Raw genomic sequence first — 21,964 nt, forward strand, 5'->3', positions numbered from 1 at the left:
TTGTTTTTTTGTTTTTTTTTTTAACTTCTGGGCACTTAATTTCTAGACAAGTGTGAAGCCAACTCACCCTGTTGGCCCTGTAAAGCTCTTATGTATATTTGTTATGTACAATTACATTTGTTGGTGGCTACAAGGCTTTTTTTTTTTTTACTCCCAATAGTAAGTATGATCTCAAAGGCAAATTATGCCTTCTTATAGGATATATTTCCTTTTCAAGTTTTATCTGTGACTTTCTGCCATTCTTTGTGAAATTGATATCCATCAAACTCTTGGTTCTGCCTTCATGTTGAGTTCTAGCAGATCACATTCTAGGTTATTACTTTCTAAGTCTTATGGTTATAGTAATTGACTGTTAGCAGTTCTTGGGCTGACCATAGATGCCACTTCATAAGAATAGTTGGAAATTTGCTTGCACCACCAAACAGCTCTCGTCTCATCCTTTATTCCCTAAATAGTTTATTTCAGGTGACCAACTCCTTAATAGTATGGCCTTAAATGTTTACTAAACCATGTGGTCTCTCAGTCTGTTCATCATTCTTCAAAGAATTGTGAGTTGGCACCACAGCCTAACCTTTGCTAGAGAAAAAAGATGTGAACTTTACCTTGGTGCTGAGACAGTGTGAATGATGAAATTATAAATATTGTATTTCATTGAATCTGAAATGAAGAATCTCACATCCTGATTTCAGAGAGATCAGCCTTTTTTTAAAAAAAAGGCTAAGAGTAGATGAAATACATTAAATCACCACCGGGGTATTATAAAATATGTCTGTAATTGCAGTGAAAGTATTCTGCCCTCCCACCCCTCTCCTTAGTGTGGTGTGTGTGTATAGGAAAGGAGGTCTTTTATCAAACTCTTGTGGATTGTAAAGTAAGTAAATGGCTGGATTAGAATATGGAGGGAATTGCAGAAAGATGAAAAGGATCAAGTTAGAGATAGGTAGAGTTTAGGAACTTCATGTTTTTCCCCCCATAATCCCCTCCCCTCCTTTTGTGTGTGTGTGTGTGTGTGTGTGTGTGTGTGAAGCAAAACTTGGAAAGAGGGGGCGCCTGGGTGGCTCAGTTGGTTGGGCGACTGCCTTCGGCTCAGGTCATGATCCTGGAGTCCCTGGATCGAGTCCCGCATCGGGCTCCCTGCTCGGCGAGGAACCTGCTTCTCCCTCTAACCCTCCCCGCTCTCATGTACTCTCTCTCTCTCTCTCTCATTCTCGCTCTCTCAAATAAATAAATAAATCTTTAAAAAAAAAAAAAAAAAAAAAAACTTGGAAAGAACAACTTGTAATTTAAGGAAGGAGGAATCCAAAAGAAGTCTGTAATCTATAGTAGGTTGGCATCTGAAGAAGTCATAGTTATGGGATAGAGAAAAGAGAAACAAATACCTACCTTTTTCATATCTTGATGAGGTTTATAGGTTTTGAACTAGGCTTATAGTCACAAGTTAACTCTTTCCTTAAAGTTATCTTTAAAATATTTCATTTACATTGTTTAATTTAATTATACAACAAAGAACATAAATCTAAATTTCTTTTTCTTTACAGATCAGTGCTAACATCTTCCGTACTCTTCCTCCAAGTGATAATCCAGATTTTGATCCAGAAGAGGATGAACCCACGCTTGAGGCCTCTTGGCCTCACATACAAGTATGAAACATATATTGACAATTTTTGCATTTATGATATAGTGCTGTAATCATGGTGGTTCTCTTTTAGATCTGAGTGTCTATTTAAAATATTTGACTTTTAGAATGTGTTACCATTATTTTCTTTTTCCCAAAATGTTTTTACTTTTTTTATTGTGATAAAGTACACTTAACTTTTATCATTTAAACCATTTTAAAGTGTACTGTTCAGTGGCATTAAGTACATTCACAATGCTGTGTAACCATCACCATTTCTATTTCTAGAATTTTTTCATCACTCCAAATGGAAACCCCCTTTACATTAGCAGTCACTTCCCATTCCCCTAACCCCACAGTCCCTGACAACTACTAATCTACTTTCCATCTCTATGGATTTGCCTGTTATGAATATTTAATGTAAGTGAAATCATTTAATATGTGGCCTTTTGTGTCTGGGTTCTTTTACTTAACATAGTATTTTCAAGGTTCAGCAATGTTCTTGCATGTGTCCATACCTCATTCTTTTTAATTGCTGACAATAATATTTCATTTTCTGGATATACCACATTTTGTTTATCCATTAATCAGTTGATGGGTGTTTTGGCTTATTGTAACAAGAGCTATTATGAACATTTATATACCAGTTTTTGTTTTAACATGTTTCCCATAAATTTTGATAAGTTGTGTTTTTGTTTTCATTCACCTCACATACTTTCTAGTTTTCCTGTGATTTCTTCTTTATTATTTAGGAATTTGTTTAATTTCTACATACTTGTGACTACCACATTTCTTTCTGTTACTAATTTCTAATTATTTCATTGTGGTTGGAGAACATACTTTGAACGTTTTCAATCCTTTAAGTTCATTGAGGATTGTATTAGGGCCTCACATGCATATATTCCTATATTCATATAGGCCTCATATATTCTGGAGAATGTTTCATGTGTGCTTGAGAAGAATGTGTGTTCTGTGGTGGTTTGGTAGAGTGTTCTGTGGAAATCTGTTAGGTCTAATCGGCTCATAAGGTTGTTCAAGTCTTCCATTTCCTTGTTGATCTTTTATTCTATCCATTATTGAAAGGGAGATATTGAAGTTTCCAGCTATTGTTGTTGAATTGTCTGTTTCTCTCCAATTCTGTCAGGTTTTTCTTCATGTATTTTGGGGCCGTGTTGTTAGCTGCTTATGTTTATAATTGTTATATCTTCCATCTCGATGGTCCTTGTCATTATAACCTAGAAAGTTTCTCAAGTTTATTTTTTCTGATATTAGTATAGGCACTTCACCTATCTTTTGGTTACTGTTTGCATGATATATCTTTTTCATCCTTTTACTTTTAATCTGTTTCTTTGAATCTAAATTTTGTCTGTAAAAGTTGGGTCATGTTTTTTTAATCAGTTTCAACAATCTCTGCCTTTTGATTGGAGTGTTTAATCCATTTACATTTAATGTAATTAGATAGGATTTACATCTGCCATTTTGCTATTTTCTATATGTTTCATGCCTTTTTGTTTTTCTATTCTCCATTACTGCTTTTTGTATTAAACAGGTATTTTCTAGGGTACCATTTTAATTCCTTTTTTTTTTTTTTTTTAAGATCCCAGGATCCTGGGATCATGACCTGAGCCAAAGGTAGATGCTTAACCGATTGAGCCACCCAGGCATCCCTGCCTTTGTTTTTTTTAACTGTATTTTTTATTTTCTTAGTAGTTACTCTGGGGATTACAGTTAGCATCTTAAAACAATCTAGTTTGGTTGAATACTAACTTAATTTCAATAATATACACAATTTTGGTCCAGTATACCTCCATTGCCTCCCCCACCTCCTTTGTGATATTATTTGTGGTATTATCATACAAATTAGATCTTTTTTTAAGATTTATTTATTTGAGAGAGACAGAGCATGGGGGTGGGGTGCAGAGGGAGAGGGGAAGCAGACTCTTCACTGAGTAGGGAGCCGGACACAGGGCTCAATTTCACAACTTTGAGATCATGACCTGAGCCAAAACCAAGAGTTGGACACTTAACTAAGCCATCCAGGTGCGGCACAAAATAGATCTTTTTACATGCCCACCAATACAGTTTTGTAATTACTGTTTTATGTGGTTGTCTTATAGAGCAGTAGAATAAATGAGTTATAAATAAAATACATTTTTTTTTAAGATTTTATTTATTTGTCAGAGAGAGAGCACAAGCAGGGGAAGCGGCAGGCAGAGCAGACAGAGGGAGAAGCAGGCTCCCCACTGAGCAAGGAGCCCTGGACCCTGGGATCATGACCTGAGCTGAAGGCAGATGCTCAACTGACTGAGCCACCCAGGCGCTCTAAATAAAATACATTTATACTGTCTTTTATATTTCTTTATGTATAGTTGACCCTTGAACAACATGAGTTTAAACTGCATGGGTCTACTTATATGCAGATTTTCTTTGATAAATACAGTACAGTACTGTAAATGTATTATCTTTTCCTTATGATTTTAAAAAAATTTTAATTCCAGTATAGTTAATCTACAGTGCTATATTAGTTTCAGGTATACAGTGTAGTGATTCAACAGTTCTGTACATTACTCAGTGCTCACTGTGATAAGTTTACTCTTAATCCCCTTCATCTGTTTCTCCCATTCCCCCCACCCACCTGCCCTGTGGTAACCATCAGTTTGTTCTTTATAATTAAGAGTCTGTTTTTTGGTTTGTCTCTTTTCTTCTTTGTTCTATTATTTTCCTTTTTAAATTCCACATGTGAGTGAAGTTATATGGTATTTGTCTTCCTCTGACTGATTTATTTCACTTAGCACTATACTTCTAGATCCATCCATGTTGCTGCAAATGGCAAGATTTCAATCTTCTTTATGGCTGAGTAATATTCCATTGTGTATGTAGTGTGTGTGTGTGTGTGTACACACACCACATTTCCTTTATCCATATTCATTTATCAATGGACACTTAGGCTACTTCTATAATTTGGCTGTTGTAAATTATGCTGCAATAAACATAGGGGTGGCATATATCTTTTTGAATTAGTGTTTTCGTATTCTTTGGTGTAATTACTGGATTGTAGAGTAGTTCTGTTTTTAATTTTTTGAGGAACCTCCATACTGTTTTCCACAGTGGCTGCACTAGTCGCATTCCCCCTTATGATGTACTTTTTAATGAAAAATTTTTTTTTCAGATTTTTATTTGTTTATTTGAGAGAGAGAGAACACAAGCGGGGGGCAGAGGGAGAAGGAGAAGCAGACACCCCGCTGAGCAGGGAGCCCGACGTGGGGCTCTATCCCAGGATCCTCAGATCAAGACCTGAGCCAAAAGCAGACTCTTGACCGACTGAGCCCCACCCCAGCCACACCTGGATAATCTTTATTTATCTACCTTCACATTACTCATTCTTTCTTATGCCAGCTCAGATTGTTTTGGGTTGTTTTTGTGTGTCAGCAAGGTCACTGAAGTCCTCACTCTGCTATTCAGAAGTCTCTATCTAGAGCATATCTATTTAGTTGAGACTGAGGGAGGGGTAGTCTTCCTGACCTAAATGCCATTGTGTGACAGTTCACACCTCAGATATAATTGGAAAATTGGTAATAAAAACTTATTATATAGGCAGGACCAATTCTTCCATTAAACCTTCCCTATTTCTATCTAGCTCTAACTGCGTCATTCAAACATACCCTCAAATATGTGACTTTAATATGTCATCTAGGGTTCATTCAGTAGAATCACATTGGCACTACTTTAGTTCATTTTTAGTAACTAGAACTCTTTAGGTAGAATTTAGGGTAGATCATCTTACACTACTTACAAACTGTTACAAAGATTCCCTTATAGCCATAAAATACTATACTCACATGTGTGTAGTGTTTCTTTTGCACGTGTTTTTATGTATCTAGTCTTAATGATCATTGGTTTTTGTTCCCCAGTTGTCTAGTTAAAATACTCTGAGAATATTCAAATGACACTTTCTTATTTTAAAGCAAGGCTCTGAGGGAGAAAGTAAGTGTTCAAAGGACTCTTGCCTTTAATGCTTCAAATTTTATATCTTAAAAATAATATTAATGACCTGAAATATGTAGGCAAGCACAATGATATGTTTTTCTAGAGAATTTAATGAAGATGTCTACATATAACCAATGGTGCTCATTTATAAGGCTGCTGATCATGATTAGCTAATTATATTATAGCAATACCAATAACTATAAGCACTTAGATGTTTCAGAGATAGTGACAACTGCTTTATATACATTATCTCATTTAATCCTTTTGGTAACACCATAATATTCACATTTTAGGGTAGGGGGATGGGTGATGGGCAGTAAGGAGGGCACTTGATGTAATGAGCACTGGGTGTTATATGCAACTAATGAATCACTAAATTCTACCCCTGAAACTAATAATATACTATATGTTAACTATATTGAATTTAAATAAAAAATTTTTAAAAAATAATGTTCACATTTTATACATAAGCTTATATGAAGCTAAAAGAGAATAAGAATCCTGCCCAAGATTATAAAAGTAATAAATGGCCGAATTAGGTTTACACCTCCAGTATTACTCCAGAGTACTTGCTCTTAATTTTTAAAAGCTTTATCTTAAATATAGTCTGTGGCCCTAAAATAAATACATACCAATTCTAATGAGGCTTAATTCATACCTTTTTAGCTTCATTGTAACACCAGTAAATTAGATCTTCCAAATAATTCAACTAGCCATACTTTTTCTTTTTTAGCCCCCATAAGTGAGTTTTTAACAATATAATTGTATAGGTACGGATGTACCTTAGTTAAATGGAACAAAAGTTTATATATACAAATTCTAACAAGTAAGAGAATTATTATTACAAAGCATGGTGAAATGGAAATGATTCTAGTGACAGACCTCTACTTAAATCCCAGTTTTTATACTTTTCTACCTGTATGACCTGGTTAAGCCGCTTAACTTCTCTGCATCCTCCTTTATAAAACTGGAATAAAACAGGATTGTATAAAGATTGAATGGGATAATGTATGCATAGAAACTAGCACAGTTTCTAAACTATACTGTTTTCTTTTCCCTTGTTTTCTTAAAAGCGAAGTACTTTTGGTATGTGGGAAAAAGTGTATTTTTGTTTTTATTGTTACCTTTATGCTGATACCTTTATATGATATATGATAACCCTTGGTTCTTTCTCTTATAGCTCATTTATTGGTTCCCTAGCATGAACAATACTGAAATTACCAAGTAGTCTCTTCTCCCACTTGCTACTTACCTAGCATCTAATGTAAAGTAATAATCCACTTACTCTCACAGTAAATACCTATATAGCAATTCAAAGCTTCTGCTTTCCATACACTCTTCTCTGTCCCCTCCCTCAACTTTATATTTTTTATTGTATAATACTTACATGGTTAGAACGTGTAACCCTTGTATACTACTATTCTGTTACCTTTATGCCCATTGCTTTTTATTAGTTCTACGGTAATATATTTAATTTTACCATCATTCCTTATGTCAAAGTTCCTCTAATCATTTTTTGGTAATTTGGAGCTCCTTTTTTTTTTTTTTTTTTTTTAAGTTTTTATTTATTTTAAGTAATCTCTACACCCAGTGTGGGGCTCAGACTCACAAACCCCAAGATCAAGAGTAACATGCTCTTCCAGCTGAGCCAGCCAGGTGCCCCTGGAGCTCATTCTTTAGTAGAGGAACTCATGGGAATATTATTCCCTGAGTTTTGCATGTATAACAACAATTTGTGTGTAGCTTTAATTTTTAAAGATCAGCCTGATTTGATATAAAATCCTTGATTCATCTTTCCTTACGTACCTTAAATATGTTATTCCATTGTCATCTGATTTCAGTCTGATTTTCTTTCCCTTATATAAAGACTTAGGTTTTTTTGCTTGGATGCCTAAAGAATGTTTTTCCTTTAATGGCCAAGTGCTTTACTGGTCATACATAAGTGTTGATTTTTCTAGATAAATTTTCTCAGTTGAAGAGTACTATTTCACTATAAAAGTCCACTTTTATTTTTATTTCTGAAAAGTTTTCTTAAGTAATAGTTTCTAGTATTTCTTTTGTTGCACTGCTTTGTTTTTCTTCTTTGGGGATGCCAGCTATTCATGTGTAGGCTCTTCTTTGGCTCTCTGTCTCTTACTTTCTCTTAAAGTCTTTTTTTTTTTTTAATCTCTTTTTTCTGTTGGACTGTTGTTCATCTTTCTTATCTCCATTCCCTTTTTCCTTTTTCGATTACTCTAGTTGTAAGGCAGACTGACAGTGAGTATTAGAGACAGATGAGAGGAAGGGAATGGGTATTATATTAGTCAACCAACAATGCCTGCCACAGGCTAGAATCATTGGAGGGAAGAGTCTGTCTTGAGTAAAATGAAAAATGATATGTTTTTAATGACAATAGGATGGATAATCAGCAACATCAGCTATTTTCTATATAGTTCCTGGGAGATAGAGAGAAACCCTGCTTTACATGTGGGTGCTTGCTGTTACTTCCAATTACATTGTTGATTTTTATTTTGCCAGGACTTAATATTTTTAGTGGTCATTCCATTTTATTTTAAAAGACAAGAGAAAGAAATTTATATTTTAACTCTTTGGGACACTTTAACAGTCTGCCTCATTTACTTATTTATTCTTTTTAGCATATATATATCTAAATAAAGTGAAAGAGGAATCCTAGGATTACAAAAGCTGATAAAAATTTTAAGATTTATCAGCACATTAGAGCTTATAGAACTAGAAAATCTGAGGTGGAAAACTTTTTTAATAGCATCAAACACCAGTTCAAGTAAAATTTGAGACCATAGGTGATATAAAATTAATGGTACTATATTTAATAATGCAAAGGTTTTAAAAGCATGAAATTCTTATTAGCTGGTAAGTTAGATCTTTTTTAATCACATGTAGTTGGATAATCTGAAAAAGTTTCCTCAGTCTTTGAATTTCTAAAAATAGTATCTCCATTAAGATATTTTTATATGCTCATGGAAATTAACAGTGAAAATTCAGCCAAACAAACAATATGCTTTCTATTTTTCACTGGTATGATTTGAAGTTTCATTGGAATTCCCTGAAACTAGCAGTTCTTAAAATTTTAGGAGGTGGTGAGTTGCTTTCAAAATACGATTTTTAAAAAATGGGTTTTCTCCCAAGACAGAATACACAGAGACACACAAGAAATTTTCATACATCCATGACCCCGATGAAAAGACTCTGCCCTAGATATATATGTTTATAGTTAAAAATCTTTCTCGTAACTAAAACTTAGTATACAGTTTTAAAATTTGGCAATTAAATGGTCTTAGGGACATCAAACTACTAAATGCTGAGTAGGCTGACTTATAGGATCTGTCAGAATATTGTTGCTACATCATTATGTAATCATCTTTTTTTAGGGTGGAATATTAAAGCTGCTCTGATAAATGAGATTGTAGACAGTTGTAGCACAAGGAAATTTGCTCAATGAAAGTTTTCCTGTTAACGTACTTTAAATCAATTCACCTGAAACTTTTTGTTCTGTATTAGAAATTTACATTTTACATTTAGCTTGTCAGATACTTGATTTTAGAAATTGATTTGATAGGATGAAAAATAAACATTAAATGAATGAGGGGAATAATCACAAGTAATTTCAAAACCTTTTGAAATTTTGTTTCCCCAACCCTGTTCATGAATTTCCTAAAAATGTGCTAAATTATAGTTTGTCTTTTTACTTTTTTTCACACTGTAATGGAAATACTAATAAGCAATGGAAAAATGGAATAAATGAAAGAAACAAAAACTGTTTTAGTAGTAGGTGACTGGTCATCTTTTAATTTACAAAATGTATTATTATATGGTAAGTATTAATTAACAGTTATAAATTATTTTTTATTTTCTTTCCTAAGTATTATTGCTTTGTATTTATTGAGGACAAACAAGATTATAATTTTCTGTACACTGACTTTTAGATAATTAGGGAGGCTTGGCTGCTGTATTAGCCTGGAATACAGGCAGATTAGTATTTTAATTTTCTTTTATTAGTTCTTTTCTTTAGTGGCACAGATACTTAAGATGTAATTATGTTGGGTGCTGCCTAAAACATAGACCTTTTTAAGAGTAACCTGTATTTAGGGACTAGAAACTCTTCTTTTTGTCCTCTACAATTAGAAATTTAAGCTGGAAACATACACATTTTACATTTTACAGTGTACACCTTCACATTCAAATAGTTCTTGGATTCAGTGTTCAGGCACATCTCATTTAGTTCAGTATATGTTAAGTCTTACATGAATTCTTTCATATATTAAATCAATTTTAAAACCCATTTAAATTGGGATGCCTGGGTGGCTCACTGGATTAAGTGTCTGCCTTCAGCTCAGGTCATGATCCCAGGGTCCTGGGATGAAGTCCTGCATCTGTCTCCTTGCTCAGTGGGGAGCTTGATTCTCCCTCTGCCTGCCACTCCCCCTGCTTGTGCTCTTTCTCTCTCTCTCTCTGACAAATAAAATCTTAAAAAAAAAAAAAAAAGGTTTCCTCTTGATAGAGTTTGGAAAACATGGGGCCACCATATTCCTTGAAGAGAGCCTTTTGTGTATATACAGTTCATTAAAGTTGCTTCTTAGTCTTTTTGCCTCTCTGGGCCAAACATTTTTGGTTCCTTTAGCTTTTTGTATAGATCTTATTTTCAGATACTTTAATCATCTATGTGTTTTTGCTGTACTTTCTTCTAAAGTCTTTTATTGGTGAAGATCAGAATTTTATATATTTTAACTACCTTAGGAAAGACATGATCATTATGGAGTAGAATGGTAAGATTACCCATTTTTAGTTATCTTTTTACATTTTGTACTTATCTTTTATCTTTTAGGGTATTTTTTTGGTTCACAGAAGTAGGACCAGCCATACGTTGAACATATGTGAAATTTGCCAGTTTACTAGAGAAATAACTCCATTGCTGAAAGTATCTATTGTTCTTGGCAGCACTGTTTCTTAGATTCTTAGAGCAAATTATTTCTTCATATAGAAGAATATAGAGGAACTTTAGTAATTACACAGAAACAGTCTCTCCACAACTATGATTTTTATTCATTCAGTAAATATTGTGTTCAAGGCATTCTTCTAAATATTGGGGGTAAAGTAGTGAACGAAAAAGCAAAATCTTTTATATTCTAGTGGAATGAAAAATAATACTCTGTCCGGGTATAATAAACAAGGAAAAAAAGTAATGCAGGATAAAGAGTATAGAGAGCGTGACCATGGGGACAGGGTACCATTTTATAGAAGCATAGTCTTAATTGTGCCATCTTGAAGATTTTCAGCTCTGTAGATCACTAGTGTTTATTTTACTTCTAACATTACTCAGCATATGTTTATTAGATAACCTTTTGTTATCATCTCTTCAGTGGTGCTAAGTTGGCTGCATAAAAGCAGTTTGCTGCTAATCTTGACTGGTCACTTAATGTTCACTGTGTCAGGTAAATGATGGAGAGAAAACTATGTAAAGAATAATAATGTGGGGCGCCTGGGTGGCTCAGTCGTTAAGCGTCTGCCTTCGGCTCAGGTCATGATCCTGGGGTCCCGGGATCGAGTCCCACATCGGGCTCCCTGCTCGGCGGGAGGCCTGCTTCTCCCTCTCCCACTCCCCCTGCTTGTGTTCCTGCTCTCGCTGTCTCTCTCTGTCAAATAAATAAAATCTTTAAAAAAAAAAAAAAAAAGAAGAATGTGGTATCTGTGATAGGCATAGGTTTCAACTGAATATGTGATTTAGAGGATTCAGCAAGTCTCCCAAAAGACATGTGATTATTTTTAGTGGTATTAAGCCTTAAGCCCTATATATCTGATGCAGATCTTAAGAGGTAGAGTATATAGGCTAGTGCATGCCATACTTGACTCATGTTTAACCTGGTCCCACCTTACCACAAATCTTAACTTCCACTGAACTAAGGATCTGCATAAAGATTCTGAGTCTCTGATTGCATACACACCAACCCATAACCTACACCATCTGCTTCTCAAGACATGTCCTACCTTTCTATAATAAGCCCTTTTTCTTCTTGGCTTATCCAAAATCAAATCAAATGTAGGGCTCAAGTTGCAAGTCCTCTTTAAAACTTTTCTTACTTTATTCCACAATGATATAGCCCTTTTCTAAATGTCTCCTCCACTCATAGTCTGTGCCATGTAATTTTTTAAAAATTTTATTATGTTATGTTGGTCACCATACAGTACATCATTGGTTTTTGATGTGGTGATCCACGATCCATTGTTTTCATATAACACCCAGTGCACCATGCAGTACGTGCCCTCCTTAATATCCATCACCGGGCTAACCCATCCCCCACCGCCCTCCCCTCTAAAACCCTGTTTGTTTCTCAGGTCCATAGTCTCTCATGGTTCATCTCTCCCTCCGATTCCCCCCGCCCATTTTTCCCTTCCTTCTCCTAATGTCCTCCATGCTATTCCTTATGTTCCACAAATAAGTGAAACCATATGATAATTGACTTTCTCTGCTTGACTTATTTCACTTAGCATAATCTCTTCCAGTCCCATCCATGTTGATGTAAAAGTTGGGTATTCGTCCTTTCTGATGGCTGAGTAATATTCCATTGTATATATGGACCACATCTTCTTTATCCATTCGTCTGTCGAAGGGCATCTCAGCTCTTTCCACAGTTTGGCTATTGCGGACATTGCTGCTATGAACATTGGGGTGCATATGGCCCTTCTTTTCACTACATCTATGTCTTTGGGGTAAATACCCAGGAGTGAAATTGCGGGTCATAGGGTAGCTCTATTTTTAATTTTTTGAGGAACCTCCACACTGTTTTCCAAAGTGGCTGTACCAACTTGCATTCCCACCAGCAGTGTAAGAGGGTTCCCCTTTCTCCACAACCTCTCCCAACATTTGTTGTTTCTTTCCCTGTCCATTTTGGCCATTCTAACTGGTGTAAGGTGGTATCTCAGTGTGGTTTTGATTTGGATTTCCCTGATGGCTAATGATGATGAACATTTTTTCATGTGTCTGTTAGCCATTTGTATGTCTTCTTCAGAGAAGTGTCTTTTCATCTCTTCTGCCCACTTTTTGACTTGATTATTTGTTTTTTGGGTGTTGAGTTTGAGAAGTTCTTTATAGATCTTGGATACCAGCCCTTTATCTGTAGTGTCATTTGCAAATATCTTCTCCCATTCTGTGGGTTGCCTCTTTGTTTTGTTGACTGTTTCCTTGGCTGTGCAGAAGCTTTTTATCTTGATGAAGTCTCAAAAGTTCATTTTTGCTTCTGTTTCACTAGCTTTTGGAGATGTATCTTGAAAGAAGTTGCTGTGGGTGATGTCAAAGAGGTTACTGCCTATGTTCTCTCTAGGATTTTGATGGATTCCTGTCTCACATTGAGGTCTTTCATCCACTTGGAGTTTATCTTTGTGAATGGTGTTAGAGAATGGTCGAGTTTCATTCTTCTGCATGTGGCTGTCCAATTTTCCCAGCACCATTTATTGCAGAGACTATCTTTTTTCCATTGCATGTTTTTTCCTGCTTTGTCAAAGATTATTTGACCATAGAGTTGAGGGTCCATATCTGGGTTCTCTATTCTGTTCCATTGGTCTATATGTCTGTTTTTGTGCCAGTACCATGCTGTCTTGGTGATCACAGCTTTGTAATATAGCTTGAAATCGGGCAACGTGATGCCCCCAGCTTTGTTTTTCTTTTTCAACATTTCCTCGGCGATTCGGGGTCTTTTCTGATTCCATACAAATTTTAGGATTGTTTGTTCCAGCACTTTGAAAAATGTCATTGGAATTTTGATCGGGATGTAATTGAAAGTATAGATTGCTTTGGGTAGCATAGACATTTTAACAGTGCTTATTCTTCCGATCCATGAGCATGGAATATTTTTCCATCTTTTGGTGTCTTCTTCAATTTCTTTCCTGAGTGTTTTGTAGTTCCTAGAGTATAGATCCTTTACCTCTTTGGTTAGGTTTATTCCGAGGTATCTTACGGTTTTTGGTGCTATTGTAAATGGAATCGTTTCTCTAATTTCTCTTTCTACAGTTGAATTGTTAGTGTATAAGAAAGCAACTGATTTCTGTGCATTGATTTTGTATCCTGCCACATTACTGAATTTTTGCTGTATGAGTTCTAGTAATTTGGGGGTGGAGTCTTTTGGGTTTTCCACATGAAGTATCATGTCGTCCGCGAAAAGAGAGAGTTTGACTTCTTGTTTGCCAATTTGAATACCTTTTATTTCTTTTTGTTGTCTGATTGCTGTTGCTAGGACTTCTAGTACTATGTTGAACAATAGTGGCGAGAGTGGGCATCCTTGACGTGTTCCTGATCTTAAGGGAAAGGTTCTCAGCTTTTCGCCATTGAGGATGATATTCGCTGTGGGTTTTTCATAGATGGATTTTATGAACTTGAGGAATGTTCCCTCTATCCCTATACTCTGGAGAGTTTTAATCAGGAAAGGATGCTGTATTTTGTCAGATGCTTCTTCTGCATCAATTGAGAGGACCATATGGTTCTTCTCCCTCCTCTTATTAATGTGTTCTATCACATTGATTGATTTGCGAATGTTGAACCACCCTTGCATCCCGGGGATAAATCCCACTTGGTCGTGGTGGATGATCCTTTTAATGTATTGTTGGTTCCTATTAGCTAGGATTTTGTTGAGGATTTTGGAATCCATATTCATCAGGGATATCAGTCTGAAATTCTCCTTTTTGATGGGGTCTTTGCCTGGTTTGGGGATTAAGGTAATGCTGGCCTCATAGAATGAGTTTGGAAGTTTTCCTTCTTTTTCTATTTTTTGAAACATCTTCAGTAGAATAGGTATTATTTCTTCTTTGCATGTTTCGTAGAATTCCCCAGGGAATCCATCAGGCCCTGGACTCTTGTTTTTTGGGAGGTTTTTGATCACTGCTTCAATCTCGTTACTGGTTATTGGCCTATTCAGGTTGTCAGTTTCTTCCTTTTTCAGTCTTGGCAGCTTATAGGTTTCCAGGAAGGCCTCCATTTCATCCAGATTGCTCAGTTTATTGGCATATAGTTGCTGATAATAATTTCTAATAATTGTTTCTATTTCCTTGGTGTTAGTTGTGATCTCTCCCCTTTCATTCATAATTTTATTAATTTGGGTCCTTTCTCTTTTGGATAAGTCTGGCCAGTGGTTTATCAATCTTATTAATTCTTTCAGAGAACCAACTTCTGGTTTCATTGATCTGATCTACTATGTTTCTGGTTTCTAATTCATTGATTTCTGCTCTAATTTTAATTATTTCTCTTCTAATGTGTGGCTTAGGCATCGTTTGTTGCTTTTTCTCTAGTTCTTTAAGGTGTAGAGTTAGTTGGTGAATTCGGGATTTTTCTATTTTTTTGAGTGAGGCTTGGATGGCTATGTATTTCCCCCTTAGGACCGACTTTGCAGTATCCCATAGGTTTTGGACTGATGTGTTTTCGTTCTCATTGATTTCCATGTATTGTTTAAGTTCTTTGATTTCCTGGTTGACCCAAACATTCTTGAGCAGAGTGGTCTTTAGCTTCCAAGTGTTTGAACTTCTGCCAATTTTTTTCTTGTGATTGAGTTCCAGTTTTAGAGCATTGTGTTCTGAGAATATGCAGGGAATAATCTCAATCTTTTGGTATCGGTTGAGACCTGATTTGTGACCCAGTATATGGTCTATTCTGGAGAAGGTTCCATGTGCGCTCAATAAGAATGAGTATTCTGTTGTTTTAGGGTGGAGTGTTCTGTAAATATCTGTGAGGTCCATCTGGTCCAATGTATCATTCAAAGCTCTTGTTTCCTTGTTGATTTTCTGCTTAGATGTTCTGTCCATTGCTGAGAGAGGAGTATTGAGGTCTCCTACAATTAACGTATTGTTATCAATATGACTCTTTATTTTGGTTAACAGTTGGCTTATGTAGATGGCTGCTCCCATGTTGGGGGCATAGATATTTACAATTGTTAGATCTTCTTGTTGGATAGACCCTTTAAGAATGATATAGTGTCCTTCTGTGTCTCTTATTACAGACTTTAGTTTAAAATTTAATTTGTCTGATATAAGAATTGCTACCCTAGCTTTCTTTTGTGGTCCGCTGGCATGGAAGATGGATCTCCATCCCTTTACATTCAGTCTGGATGTATCTTTAGGTTCAAAATGAGTCTCTTGTAGACAGCATATGGATGGGTCCTGTCTTTTTATCCAATCTGCAACCCTGTGCTGTTTTATGGGAGCGTTTAGGCCATTCACGTTGAGAGTGATTATTGAAAGATATGAATTAATTGTCATCATGTTGCCTGTGAAGACGTTGTTTTTATAGATTGTCCCTGTAAATTTCTATTGTATATCACTCTTGGTGGTCTTTCTCCTTTTATAGAACCCCGCTTAATATTTCTTGCAGGGCCGGCTTAGTGGTCACATATTCTTTCAGTTTCTGCCAGTCGTGGAAGCTCTGCATCTCTCCATCCATTCTAAATGAAAGCCTTGCCGGATAAAGTATTCTTGGCTGCATGTTCTTCTCACTTAGCACCCTGAATATGTCTTGCCAGGCCTTTCTGGCTTGCCAGGTCTCTGTGGATAGGTCTGACGTTATTCTGATGTTCCTCCCTCTGTAAATAAGGAATCTCTTCCCCCTAACTGCCCTTAAGATGGTTTCCTTGGTTCTAAGATTTGCAAGTTTTACTATTACATGCCAGGGTATTGGCCTATTTTCCTTGATCTTAGGAGGCGTCCTCTCTGCCTCTAGGACTTGAATGTTTGTTTCATTCCCCAGATTAGGGAAGTTCTCAGCTACGATTTGCTCAAATACATCTTCTAGTCCTCTCTCTCTCTCCACTCCCTCCGGGATTCCAATTATTCTGACATTGGAACGCTTCATGGTGTCACTTATTTCTCTCATTCTATTTTCATGGATTCTGAGTTGTTTTTCCCTGGCCTCCTCTTTTCCCTTTTTATCTATTATATTGTCTTCCAGGTCGCTTATTCGCTCTTCTGCCTCAGTTACCCTAGCTGTTAGATTATCTAGATTGGATTGGATCTCATTCATAGCATTTTTAAGTTCTGCCAATTCACCTTTTATTTCTGCCCTTAGAGACTCTATGTTGCCATTAATTGATTTCTCCATTCTAGCCATTGTCATCACAATTGCTAGCCTGAATTCCATCTCCGACATCTTGGTTATATCTGCATCCATTTGTAAATCTGCAGCATAAGTCATAATCTCTGAGTCTTTTCTATTTTGGGGGCTCCTCCTCCTAGTCATTCTGTTGATGGGTGTTTGAGGGAATGTATAGAGTCCAAATTATTGACCAGAACCCAAGCAAGATGCACCTGTTTCTTGGGACCTTAGGGTTGCTGGCCTCTTGTTTTCCCAGCCTGTCTTCTGCGGGAGGGGCCTGCTACGCTGTTACTCAGGCAACCCTGTTCCGGTGGTGTTGCCTTGCGCCCCTGTGGTGGGGGGTGGGCTCAGCGGGAATCAGTCTTTGGGGCTTTTGTTCTCTGTTGGCTTTCCCTGGCGGCTTTCCGTGTCTCTTCCGCGAGTCGGAGCAGAAGAGACCGTTTCCAACCCTCTGCCTCAGAGCAGAGAGATCGCAGTCTGTTGTTCAGTGAGCTCTCCAGGCCACACCGTCTCCATTTCTGTCCATGCTGCTATAAACTGCAGCAGCCTGGGTTGTGCACCCCTCCGCAGCGCCCCCAGTCCTGCCTCCAGGTCGGGGCACGTCTCTGCCCTTTGTGCTTCTAAAACTGCCAGCTGCTCCCAGTTTGTGCACGTGCGACCCCACCGCTCCGGGTTTCCGCCCCGGGGGCTGCCCTAAAATCCTTTCCCCGCCCCTACGGGTCTGCGAGTCTGTGCCCCGTCTGCAGCGCGCGAGGCTGTTGCTCACTGGTGGTGTAGGATCCCCACGGCCAGGGACCCTCCCGCTGCCGTTTATCCTCCGATATCTGCCTGCAGAATCACGGATCCCTGCTTTGTACCTCAAAACCAACTGCCTGCGATATTCTGCTTGTAGAGATCCAGATCTTCTTACATCTCAGGCTGGTTTCGTGGGTGCTCAGAGTGGTCTGGTAGATATCCAGCTCAATTCCGGGGACCAGCTGAAATAGGTCCCCTACTCCTCCGCCATCTTTCCCCCCGAATCTCGGCCATATAATTTTTTTAAGATTTTTTTTTTTTTTTAATAACAAAGGCGAGGGGAGGGACAGAGGGAGAGAGAATCTCAAGCAGACTCCCTGCTGAGTGCAGAGCCCAACACGGGGCTCAATCTCATGATCCTGAGATCATGACCTGAGCTGATATCAAGAGTCAGATGCTCAGCTAACTGCCTGAGCCACCCAGTCAGCCACTCAACTGCCTGTGCCAACCGCCTGAGCCACTCTATGCCCCTGTGCCATATAGTTTTTGTATATGTACCATTTTATATGTTTCTAGTTTTGTCTTCTCTCCCTAACAAGTGAATGAGGTTTTTTGGAGCTATACAGTGCCCAGTATCTGTTCACAGTGTACATATACAAAAAGGAAAACTTCTGACACCAACTGTGTCGATTTTCCACACCAAGAAATTCACCACTTCTCTGTGAACACCAACTGGGTGTTCTATAATTTATTCATTTCTGACACTAATGACCCAGAGTTACCACAGACGCACAGGTTAAGGGCTCAGTCTCGTGAGACCATGCCCCACTTCACATGGCAGTCACGAGTCTTGGCCTCTTGTACTTCTGACCAACTCGCTCTAAGTCTGGGGTTCCCACAACCCACTCCTCAGGTTTGATAATTTGCCATAACTGCCCATAGAACACAGGGAAACACTTCACTTATTGTTACTTACCAGTTTATTATAAAGGATACAACTCAGGAACAGCCAAATGAAAGAGATGCATAGGTTAAGGTATGGAGAAGGGGCTCCATGTACCACCCTCCCAGCACCTTGATGTGTTCCCCAACCCAGGAGTTCTCCAAACCCCTTTGTTGAGTATTTTGATGGTGGTCCCATTAGGTAAACATGATTCATTAACACTGGCCAGTGGTGATTGAGCTCAATTTCCAGCCTCTCTCCCCTCCCTGGAGGATGGGGAGTTGGGGCTGAAAGTTTCAACCCTCTCATCATCACGTTTCCTGTGATAACCAGGCTTCATCCTCCTGGAGTTACCACATTAACTTAAACTCAAGCATGTTTGAAAGGGACTTCTTATAAATAACAAAAAATGCTTCTCTTACCCGTTATCACTCAGGAAATTCCAAGGGTTTTAGGAGCTCTGTGTCAATAACCAGAGACGAAGACCAAGTATATATTTTCTTATATCACAATGTCACAGTAGGCCAGTATTGGACATGAAAAACAGGCACTGAGTAGCCAGTGAAAATCTGTAGCAGTCCATGAGACCTTACTAACTCTTCAGAGGACTCTGATCATTTTTGTATGTTTTTGCATGTGTGCAGCCCAAAGCTAAATTATTTGTATAGTTGGTTGATAAGATTATAAGTAAAAACTGATATCAATTTCTGTTTTCGTGTTATAATGTCATACTTAACAACTAAAAGTTAGATAATAATTAGACCAGATAAGCATCACTCCTTTGGATAGTTGGGCAAAGATACCTCACACAAAAACATTTATTCAGCTCCCAAAACTGTTGTTAGGCTTAGAATATTATTGAACTCATAGTAGTAAAAATTTGTTATTCTATGGTGAGTGATAAAGCCCAGATCTGGTAATGTTTTTTTTGTGTGTGTTGTAATGTCTGTAAATTTAGTGTAGCAGTTTTTTTTTTTTTTTTCTCCCTTCTATATGTGGCCTGACTACCTAAATGTTTATTGAATGACTATTTTTACTTTGGGATGTAATCTTCCTTTTTTACTTTTAGGGCACTAGATTAATGTTTGATAGCTTATAAATTAAAGCACATTTGGGGCTATACTCCTGCATTTTATAGATGTTAGGTTACAATAAAAAAAAAAAACTTTAGTGTATTTTCCTTTCTTCTTAAAAGATAGATATAGGTGTGATGGAGGCAAGTTAACTAAACCTTACTTTTTTTTTTTAAGATTTTATTTATTTGAGAGGAGAGAGAGAGAGCATGAGTGGCGGGGTTGGGGAGGGACAGAAGGAGAGGGAGAAGCAGGCTCCCTGCTGAACAGGGAGCCCCATGCAGGGCTCAATTCCAGGACCCAGAGATCATGACCCACACCGAAGGCAGACAACCAACTGAGCCACCCAGGTGCCCTAAACCTTACTTTTAATTCTGATTTGTGCAGCGAGTGAACATTTCCTATTACTTTTAAGATGCTTTGCACTCATACATATTTATATGTATTAGTGTATATATATTTAAATGTAATATATATTATATATTTTTTATATATATATTATATATATATAATTTTTTTTTCAAGATTTTATTTATTTATTTGAGACAGAGAGAATGAGAGAGAGAGAGCATGAGAGGGAGGAGGGTCAGAGGGAGAAGCAGACTCCCTGCCGAGCAGGGAGCCCGATGCGGGACTCGATCCTGGGACTCCAGGATCATGACCTGAGCCAAAGGCAGTCGCTTAACCAACTGAGCCACCCAGGCGCCCCTATATATGTAATTTTTTTTAAGAGAAAGAGAGGGGAGGGGGAGAGGGGAGCAGGCTCCATGCCCAGCACAGAGCCCAGTGAGGGGCTTAGTCTCATGACCCTGTGCTCATGACCTAAGCCTAAACTAAGAGTCCGATGCTTAACTGAGCCACCCAGGTGCCCCTAGATGCTTGGTGCTTTTTAAGTGACGTCCTGCTGTGACTTCTAGTTTATTCACTGTAGTAAACAGACATTCCTTCCTGAACCCTGAACTTACATAATTTAGTTTATTACTTCCCAAATGTAAATAAGGTATGCTGGTTTTGATTTAATTTTTTCCCACTATAGTTTTATAGAAAGATGTGAAGTTTTTTTTGCTTTTTATTGTTTTTGATACACACCCCTTACAATCCAGTTTATTCTTATCTGGAGGTTTCTGATCCTGTATTTAAAGAACTCTGGAGATTAAATTGAGGTGGGTTAAAAGTCCACCGGAGAAAGAACATGTTCCCAGTGAGTATGGACTGCAAAATAGTTTTTCTTAGTTAAAAAATTTATAGGTGTCCTTTTTATTTTCTAGCTCCTATAATTTCAGGAGCTTAGGAGGCCAAATTGTTACCAACTCATCACATTTTCTAATGAGGTCGGAAATCTCCCTCCAAGGGTGGTAGGGAAGGTATGTTTGGTATGAAGGGATAAATTTGGGTAAAATTTTATAGGCATCATCTTAACTTTTATTTGACTTTCTTTCATAGTTGGTGTATGAATTCTTCTTAAGATTTTTGGAGAGCCCTGATTTCCAGCCTAGCATTGCAAAGCGATACATTGATCAGAAATTCGTACAACAGGTAAGGAATTCTTAATGTCTTAAATTTTCTTATATTTGGCTTAGCAATGATTTATTAATTTGTGATTTAAAATAGTCTTTCAAAACTTAAATGGTTTATTTCACTTTAACAGCATATAATACTCTTACCAGACAATTAGGATAAAGGTGAAGTAGCTTTGAGAATACAAGAGTATTTTAAGCAGGAGTGAACTTCTAATGAAGTCAATTGAATTATCTTATCCAATATTGAATTCTCATAGTTACCTTATAAAGACCAGAAAAGCAAGCCTTTCTGGACAATCTTGAGAAAATTTGGTATGACCACTCAATCTAAAGAAGCCTTCTTTTAAATTTTTAAGTCTTTGAACTTGAACTTTGACATATGTTTTAAGCATTGTGTCTTTGAAATGACAGAAAAAATGGAAATGGAATCATTGTTAGGAGTTTGGGCATTAGGCTCCTTTCCTGTTCCTAATTACCAGTGACCTTTCCTTTTTCCTTTCCTCTTCCCACCTTAGGCATTCTAGCCACCCAGTTCCTAAGCCACAGATAAATGGGATCTTTAAGAAGAAAAGGAAATAGAGTGAAACATAATGTGATACCTTCTTTTATTTATTCTTTATTATTATTTTTTTAAAGATTTATTTGTTAGAGAGCACGCACAAGTGGGGGGAGGAGCAGGAGAGAGAGAACCTCAAACAGACTTCCTGATGATCACAGAGCCTGACACAGGGCTCAATCCCAGGACCCTGAGATCATGACGAGCTAAAATCAAGAATCGGCCACTCAAATGACTGAACCACCTAGGCTCCCCCTTCTTTTATTTTATAAATTGGTTATTAGCTATTATTTTTTGGAACCTACATACTGAAAATTAATTTCTCAGAATGTGTTCATTTTTATTTTCAAAATCTTTTCAACAATGTAAAAGCCTCTTTTTAACTATGGGGAATTGGCTGGCCCTAGACAAGATTGTGAAGTAGACCAGATCTTTCTAGGTTCATTTTT

General features: G+C 37.3%; 1 protein-coding gene across 1 annotated transcript in view; it reads left to right on the forward strand.

The window, feature by feature from the left end:
- The window catches only part of PPP2R5A (protein phosphatase 2 regulatory subunit B'alpha), a 72,065-nt gene that overhangs the window by 33,249 nt on the left and 16,852 nt on the right, over positions 1–21,964 (forward strand). Inside the window, exons 3-4 of the mRNA XM_021682750.2 lie at positions 1,539–1,640; positions 20,883–20,975. Coding sequence (XP_021538425.1) covers positions 1,539–1,640; positions 20,883–20,975 — 195 coding nt within the window. The remainder of the gene's footprint in view (positions 1–1,538; positions 1,641–20,882; positions 20,976–21,964) is intronic.

Source organism: Neomonachus schauinslandi, chromosome 6, assembly GCF_002201575.2.
Source record: "Neomonachus schauinslandi chromosome 6, ASM220157v2, whole genome shotgun sequence".
In the NCBI taxonomy this organism is placed as follows: domain Eukaryota; kingdom Metazoa; phylum Chordata; class Mammalia; order Carnivora; family Phocidae; genus Neomonachus; species Neomonachus schauinslandi.